Below are 9,146 nucleotides of genomic sequence, written 5' to 3' on the forward strand. Positions count from 1 at the left end.
CTTCTTATACCGTCGTAGAAACCGCCATGTGTCGTTGTCCACTGCACCTCCGGTATGACTGTGGGATGACATCCTATTGGCTTCTTACCTTTGGCTTCCTGTCCAAACTGATCATCTACAACCCTTCGTTGTACATGAACTAGCTACGACTATAGAGCATTATATATTTGGTTGTTACGGAATGATAAGATAGAGATATCATCATGTGATCCTATCTTGCAGTACTACAGGGGATTTGGTATTTACTTTACTTGTATGTGAATCCTTTGTAGTATCTGTATGTTTACTCTGTCCTCTCGAGACACACAGCACATTACTTTCTTTTTTTTTAAACACAGGTATAAATACATACACTCATATAGATTCATCCTTATGAACACACTCACACATTCTATGGACATTTCTAAGATACTGAGCCGAGAAGTCTTGAGATTGAGGGGGTGTATGTTTCAAAAGTTTTAGGACTTTTTCTAGTCCCAGGAACTAATAAAAAAAGACTCTCCAATAAAGTCTTTTTCTAATCCTTGTAGAAAAAGTCCCTCTCGTTTGGTTCCTAGAGATTTTTTAGGGACTTTTTCTAGTCTCTAGGACTAAAAAGTCCGTGAACCAAACACCCACTGAGGAAATCATCGAACAACTCAACTAGAGGGTCGTTCAGAAATACAATACATTCGTCGTCTCGTTTATTCCATGGAGAATAGCTAGCAGGGCAGCAGATAAACCGTTGTAGTACTCCGGAACGGTCAACGGTGGGTGCGTACGTGCGAAAACGTAGGGCAGCGCTGCTCTAGGCTCTACATAGCCTCTGGAGCAGCGCGGACCGGAGGACGCCGTCGCCGTCGTCGTCCTGTAGAGCAGCGGGCACGTCGACGACGACGTCCTGCACGGTCACGCCCTCCACGCGGTTCACGCACGCGTGCTGCACCTGCAGCTCTAGGGACCGGAGCGCGCTCATCAGCCGCGCCGGCGCGTGCGGGGCTCGTCCCGAGCTCATCACGCGCACAGCCGCCGCGTCCTTCCCCACCATCCGCACCTCCACCACGTCGTCGCCGGCCAGGTGATGCAGGGAGGCCCCGGAGTGGCCGCTTCGGGACGAAGAAGCGGACGCGTTCGCCGTCTCCCACCTCGCGGCCGCCGCCTGCCGGCCCTCTTCCTCGAGCCGCGCGACGCAGGACCGCAGGTCGGTGATGTAGGCTACGGCGTCGGCGAGGAGGGAAGCCTTGTCCATGCGGGACACCCTGGGCACGGCGGCGCGGAGGTCGCAGAACCGACGATTCAGCTTGTCACGGCGCTGCCTCTCGGCCTCCACGTGGCTGACGGTGGGCCCCTCAGGCCGCGGCCCGGGCTTCCGCCCACGCCGCTTCGTCGTCGATGCCTCGAGGCTCTCCCCCGGAAGCTCGGAGTCCGGCGACAGCGAGGAGCTCCCCGCAGGCCACACGCAATCTCCGTCCTCGCTCTTGGCCGGCACGACGGTGTCGCCGACCAGCCATTGCTCGGGGACCTCGCAGGAGGCGAGCTCGAAGACCTGGTGGTGGTGCCCCTCGGCGGCGGAGAACTGGGAAGGCGGCGATGACGGGAAGAATGGGGCGTACGGGGAGAGAAGTTCGTCCATGGCCGGCGCGTACGTGAGTGTCGCTCCGCTAAGTGAAGAGCTCGAAGTGGGAAATTAGCCAAGGGGTGTGGGCGTCTTTTGTACTGGTGAAGTGGTGACACATTTGCGGTTAAGACCTCGCTTAAATGATGTGTCGCCTTAAAGGTAGATGCCCTTTCCGATTTGCATTCCTCCCGCGAAAAACATGTCCGTTAGTTTCGGATTGGAAGTCTGTCGCTAGCTAACTAGCAGACATAGTCATTTATAAAAGAAAAAGTTTTCCTTGAAGTAAGTTGCGTGGATTTTGAATTTGGGTCAGTCTGAGTGGGTGAGAAGGAAGCACACGACGCCGGCAAGGCCTTGGCCAGGAATGAGCCGTAGTAGGCGGAGGTGAGTTCGGCACTTGACGGTTCGGGGTGAAGGGGATAGGGGGTGCTGGTTCGCTGGTTTAGAGCCGGGGGCGACGGCAGGCACTGCGGTGAGACAGGCCGATAGGAGGATAGGGCGGTGAGGTCGGCATGAGAGTGTAGCCGACCGCAAACGGTCGAGGCGAGTGGTTTGGCCTGGGCTGGATCAGTAGCTGTCAGAGGAAAAGAGGAACAATGCATACTAGTCCGAGCTAGAAGACGGTGCAAGATCCATTGGATCTTGTTGGAACTGTTTAGATAGAACAACAAAAATTGATTGGGCACAAAACTGTTTTTAAGCGACTGACCCCTAGCCAGTCCCTTTGTAAGAGTGTTTTTGCATATATAACTTAATTTGTAAATATCGAAAACCAAATTAAGTGAGAGCACACACAAGTATGTTAGTGATAAATAAACTACAATTAACATATATACACATACAAAACAAGTAATTAGTAATGACAAAAATATGTTAATTTCACATGCACTCATGTATTAACTTGATTTCCCGTTCGACTCTTCTCCGAGTGAAGTCTGTTTATGTGAAGAAATGTTCTTTGAGAGGCGTTAGCACATACAAGCACTCTTGCTATTATGCGTGAGAATTTGCATGAACACTCTAAATAGAGTTGCTGACCATGGGGTTTTCAAGTATTTTCGAGCTCTCTGACAATATCTTTGACTCGGCGAAGCAGGGAAGATAAGAGGTTTTGTGAAACGAGCGAAAATAGATGTGCGTGAAAGAGTCGATGGAGACTAGAGGTTAAGATATTGGTGGAGACGGTCTTTCTAAGCTAGAGAAGAATTAGTGCTCCCTAATAATATTGTATAATGGTCGGTAAGGTAATCTTATCTCAAGTTTGCCATGTAATTTAGAGATGACATTAAAAATATGATGGATAATGAGTTATCTCCTACTCTTATCTCTAGTAAGTAGATATACCTAAATATATGATAAGAGATATCTTTGGTAGGAGATAATCTCTTAAATAAGAGAAGGCAAACCCTTTTATAGTTTCTCTTTCTTGCACGCCATAATATTTATCCTACGTGGCACTCTAACACTAGTAAAAAACAGGGCTTTGGTCCAGGCCTGCCAGCCCATTAGTCCCGGTTCAGTCATGAACCGGGACCCATGGGGGCATACGTCCCGGTTCGTGCCCCCAGGGGGCCGGCCAGGCCGCGTGGGGCATTGGTCCCGGTTCATCTGGGCCCTTTTGTCCCGGTTCCAGACAAGAATCGGGACCAATGGGCCTCACTTCTGGCCCACATCCATTGTTCCTGATTCATTGCTGGAACCGGGACCGAGTCCCGGTTCCAGCAACGAACCGGGACCAATGATGTGACTATATATACCCCCTCGCCGGCGAGCAGAGCACTCCACTGCTCTGTTTTTTCTGGCCGGCGAGGGGAGGGCTTTGTGATGCTCTAGCTCACCTCCTATGCACATGAGGTGTTCGATGAAATGCCCGAGCCACACTACTTAAGCTTTCTTCTCTCAAAGCTCGACCTCCAAGCTCCATTTTCCTCAAGATTTGTCTAGGTTTAGCGGTCTGTCATGTCCCGTCCCCGTCTTCACCGTCGTTGATCGCCCGCGCCGATCTCGTCGCTGGCATCACCGTGGTGAGCCTCTTGTTCTTATCTTCTTTCTAAAAGAAAAAAAATCTTACTTGTATGATTTAGATCAATTGTTACCTTGGTTGCGATTATGATCGCACTTTCTTACTTTTATTATTGTTTGTTATTATATAGTGCGATGGTTTTGGTATCCGCCTCCGTCGGCCCTCGTCCTGTATATGATTCGGATATGGTATATATTATCTTTTATAACTATTTGGTTCATTTATTGTTTATGACAATTATGCCGACCAACATGACATAGATTTTTTTATCTAGGAGGTATGTGAACCGGAAATTCCAACCGACCCTATTGTCGAGAGGTTAAATTTAGTTGAAGAAGAAAACAATTACTTGAAGGAAAAAATAAAAAAATTGAGGAGGAGAAGACGATATTGGAGTTGCATGTTGCGGATGTCGTCGATGATCACAAGATCAAGATGGATGCAATGCGCTTGAAGATTAGAAAGATTAGAAAATATGTCATTCATATCGAGGCTTGGTATCATTATGCCGTTGGATCAATTGTTACGTTGGTTGCGATTATGATCGCAATTGTTGTTGCATTGAAATGTTTTACATAGTTTCAATGTATGGTTTAACTAGATGCTCTGGAGAGCTATATGTTGTTCAATGAGAACTATGTATTTGCTTTGGTTTTAATGTGATAATGAACTTCTATTAATTTGGTCACATATCTATTCATGATGTTCTGTAATGGTTTTTGACTCATTTAATTATATATAATTCACGCAGATGTACGATGATAGACACACCTCCGGGTACATTAAGGGTGTGCATAATTTTCTCGAAGTGGCTGAGGCAAACAAGGAGAATGGTTTTATGTGTTGTCCATGCCCTATATGTGGGAATACGAAGTCTTACTCTGACCGGAAAATCCTTCACATCCACTTGCTTTATAATGGTTTCATGCCACACTATAATGTTTGGATCAAGCACAAAGAAATAGTGGTTATGATGGAAGACAACGAAGAAGAAGAGGACGATGACAACTATGTGCCCCCTGAATATGGTGATGCTGCAATGGGGGAAGCTGAAGATCAAGAGGAACTAGACGATGTGCCCGATGATGATCTCTGTCGGGTCATTGTTGATGTAAAGAGACAGTGCAAAAGTGAAAAGTAGAAGCTGAAGTTTGATCGCATGTTAGAGGATCACAAAAAATGGTTTTGCCCCAATTGCGAAGATGGCAACACAAAGCTCGGTACCATACTGGAATTGCTGCAGCGGAAGGCAGAGAATGGTGTGCCTGACAAACGATTTGAGAAGCTACTGAAAAATTTGAAGAAGACGCTTCTAAAGGATAACGAATTGCCTGACAGTACGTACGTAGCAAAGAAGGTCGTATGCCCGAGGATTGGAGGTACAGAAGATACATGCATGCCCTAATGAATGCATCCTCTACCGCGATGCGTACGAGGATTTGAATACATGCCCGGTATGCGGTGCATTGCGGTATAAGATCAGACGAGATGACCCTGGTGATGCGGACGATGAGCCCCCTAAGAAGAGGGTTCCTGCCAAGGTGATGTGGTATGCTCCTATAATACCACCGTTGAAACGTCTGTTCAGAAACAAAGAGCATGTCAAGTTGATGAGATGGCATAGAGAGGACCGTAAGAAAGACGGGAAGTGGAGAGCACCCGCTGACGGGTCGCTGTGGAGAAAAATCGAGAGAAAGTACTGGGAGAAGTTTGCAGGGACGCAAGGAACGTATGGTTTGGTTTAAGCGCGGATGGCATTAATCCTTTCGAGGAGTAGAGCAGCAATCACATCACTTGGCTGATACGTCCATTTTGCATCATGCTTTTATGTTGATATTTATTACATTATGGGCTGTTATTACACAATATGTCACGATACTTATGCCTATTCTCTCTTATTTTGCAAGGTTTACATAAAGAGGGAGAATGCCGGCACCTGGGATTTTGGGCTGGAAAAGGAGCAAATATTATAGACCTATTCTAAATAGCTCCAAAAGTCCTGAAACTCCACGGAAGTCATTTTCAGAATATATAATAAGTACTGAGTGCAAGAAGTTCTCCAGGGGGGCCACACCCTGCCCACGAGGGTGGGGGCGCGCCCTACCCCCCTGGGCGCGCCCCCTACCTCGTGGACCCCCTGGTGGCCCTCCGATGGCCATATTCTGCTATATGGAGTCTTTCGATGAGAAAAAAAATCAGAAGCCATCTTTCTGGACGAGACTCCACCGCCACGAGGCGGAACCTTGGCGGAACCAATCTAGAGCTCTGGCGGAGCTGTTCTACCGGGGAAACTTACCTCCGGGAGGGGGAAATTATCACCATCGTCATCACCAACACTCCTCTCATCGGGAGAGGGCAATCTCCATCAACATCTTCACCAGCACCATCTCCTCTCAAAACCCTAGTTCATCTCTTGTATCTAATTCTTGTCTCCAAGTCCGGGATTGGTACCTGTGGGTTGCTAGTAGTGTTAATTACTCCTTGTAGTTGATGCTAGTTGGTTTAATTGGTGGAAGATCATATGTTCAAATCCTATATGCATATTAATACCCCTATGATTATGAACATGAATATGCTTTGTGAGTAGTTACGTTTGTTCCCGAGGACATGGGAGAAGTCTTACTACTAGTAGTCATGTGAATTTGGCATTCGTTCGATATTTTGTTGAGATGTATGTTGTATCCCCTCTAGTGGTGTTATGTGAACGTCGACTACATGACACTTCACCATTGTTTGGGCCTAGAGGAAGGCATTGGGAAGTAATAAGTAGATGATGGGTTGCTAGAGTGACAGAAGCTTAAACCCTAGTTTATGCGTTGCTTCGTAAGGGGCTGATTTGGATCCACATTTTCATGCTATGGTTAGGTTTACCTTAATACTTTTGTTGTAGCTGCGGATGCTTGCAATAGAGGTTAATCATAAGTGGGATGCTTGTCCAAGTAAGGACAGTGCCCAAGCACCGGTCTACCCACATACCAAATTATCAAAGTACCAAACGCGAATCATATGAACGTGATGAAAACTAGCTTGATGATATTCCCATGTGTCCTCGGGAGCGCTTTACATCATATAAGAGTTTGTCCAGACTTGTCCTTTGCTACAAAAAGGATTGGGACACCTTGCTGCACTTTATTTACTTTTATCACTTGTTGCTCGTTACAAATTATCCTATCACAAAACTATCTGTTACCTATTATTTAAGTGCATGCAGAGAATACCTTGCTGAAAACCGCTTACCATTTCCTCCTTCTCCTGGTTGGGTTCGACACTCTTACTTATCGAAAGGACTACGATAGATCCCCTATACTTGTGGGTCATCAAGCAGACATTTTCATTTTCAGTAAGGTATTCTCTAGGAAATGATAAGCGGTTTCCAGCAAGGTATTCTCTGCAAGTACTGAAATAAGTGGTAACAGATAGTTTTGTGATAGGATAATTTGTAACAAGCAACAAGTAACAAAAGTAAATAAAGTGCAGCAAGGTGGCCCAATCCTTTTTGTAGCAAAGGACAAGCCTGGACAAACTCTTATATAGAGAAAAGCGCTCCCGAGGACACATGGGAATATCGTCAAGCTAGTTTTCATCACGCTCATATGATTCGCGTTCGGTACTTTGATAATTTGGTATGTGGGTGGACCGGTGCTTGGGTACTGCCCTTACTTGGACAAGCATCCCACTTATGATTAACCTCTATTGCAAGCATCCACAACTACAATAAAAGTATTAAGGTAAACCTAACCATACCATGAAACATATGGATCCAAATCAACACCTTACGAAGCAACGCATAAACTAGGGTTTAAGCTTGTGTCACTCTAGCAACCCATCATCTACTTATTACTCCCCAATGCCTTCCTCTAGGCCCAAACAATGGTGAAGTGTCATGTAGTCGACGTTCACATAACACCACTAGAGGAGAGACAACATACATCTCATCAAAATAACGAACGAATGCCAAATTCATATGACTACTAATAGAAAGACTTCTCCCATGTCCTCAGGAACAGAAGTAACTACTCACAAAGCATAAACATGTTCATAATCAGAGGGGTATTAATATGCATATAGGATCTGAACATATGATCTTCCACCAATTAAACCAACTAGCATCAACTACAAGGAGTAATTAACACTACTAGCAACCTACTAGCACCAATCCCGGACTTGGAGACAAGAATTAGATACAAGAGATGAACTAGGGTTTTTAGAGGAGATGGTGCTGATGAAGATGTTGATGGAGATTGCCCTCTCCCGATGAGAGGAGCGTTGGTGATGGCGATGGCGATAATTTCCCCCTCCGGGAGGGAAGTTTCCCCGGCAGAACGGCTCCACCAGAGCCCTAGATTGGTTCCGCCAAGGTTTCGCCTCATGGCGGCGGAGTTTCGTCCGAGAAGATGGCTTCCTATTTTTTCCCATCGAAAGACTTCATATAGCAGAAGATGGTCACCAGAGGGCCACCAGGGGGCCCACGAGGTAGGGGGCGCGCCCAGAGGGGTAGGGCGCGCCCCCACCCTCGTGGGCAGGGTGTGGCCCCCTGGTGAGGTTCTTGCTCTCAGTATTTTTTATATATTTGGAAAACGTCTTCCGTGGAGTTTCAGGACTTTTGGAGCTGTGCAGAATAGGTCTCTAATATTTGCTCCTTTTCCAGCCCAAAATCCCAGCTGCCGGCATTCTCCCTCTTTATGTAAACCTTGTAAAATAAGAGAGAATAGGCATAAGTATTGTGACATAATGTGTAATAACAGCCCATAATGCAATAAATATCGATATTAAAGCATGATGCAACATGGACGTATCAACTCCCCCAAGCTTAGACCTCGCTTGTCCTCAAGCGAAAAGCCAAAATCGAAAAATATGTCCACATGTTTAGAGATAGAGGTATCGATAAAAATAAAAATACGGACATGAGGGCATCATGATCATTCTTAGAACAGCAACTTATATAATTCTTGTCATATGATTTCTTATGCTAGAGTAATAATTCAATCACAATTTCAAGTATGAATCATAAACTTCATTGAAAACTAACAAACTATAATCTCAGTCATTGGAGCAATTGCAATTTATCATAACATAGGAAAGAGTCAACATATAAGAGCTTTTCAGCAAGTCCACATACTCAACTATCATATAGTCTTTCACAATTGCTGACACTCACACTACTAGGGAAAAGCCTATACACAGAATCTTATCAGCAGTGCGCTTTAAAATAAGGCGCTGCTGCTAATTAGCAGTAGCGAGCTCAACAATAACTCGCTGCTGAAATAAATATAGCAGTAGCGCGCCAGCTCAAAGACGCGCTACTGCTATAATTCCCACGAGGCCGCCGCGAGGCTAGCTATAGCAGCAACGCGTTATAACGACGGGAGCTACTGCTACGTAGCATAGTAGCAGCGCATTTTGCCAATAAGCGCTACTGCTAAGTTTACTACAAAAATTTAGTCCCACCTAGCTCCGTGAAGAGAGTTTCTACCACCTTAAATATGTTACTTCTCAAACTTTGATAAGCACTTGTTCTTCATTGAA

General features: G+C 45.8%; 1 protein-coding gene across 1 annotated transcript; it reads right to left on the bottom strand.

Moving 5' to 3' along the window:
• Positions 1-399: 399 nt before the first annotated feature.
• LOC123107447 (transcription factor MYC2-like) lies at positions 400-1,644 on the bottom strand. Its single transcript, XM_044529432.1, has one exon. The coding sequence runs from the start codon at positions 1,610-1,612 to the stop codon at positions 788-790; it is 825 nt and encodes a 274-aa protein (XP_044385367.1). The 5' UTR covers positions 1,613-1,644; the 3' UTR covers positions 400-787.
• Between the last annotated feature and the right edge of the window lie 7,502 nt (positions 1,645-9,146).

The sequence above is a fragment of the Triticum aestivum genome, chromosome 5A (assembly GCF_018294505.1).
Source record: "Triticum aestivum cultivar Chinese Spring chromosome 5A, IWGSC CS RefSeq v2.1, whole genome shotgun sequence".
Taxonomy (NCBI): domain Eukaryota; kingdom Viridiplantae; phylum Streptophyta; class Magnoliopsida; order Poales; family Poaceae; genus Triticum; species Triticum aestivum.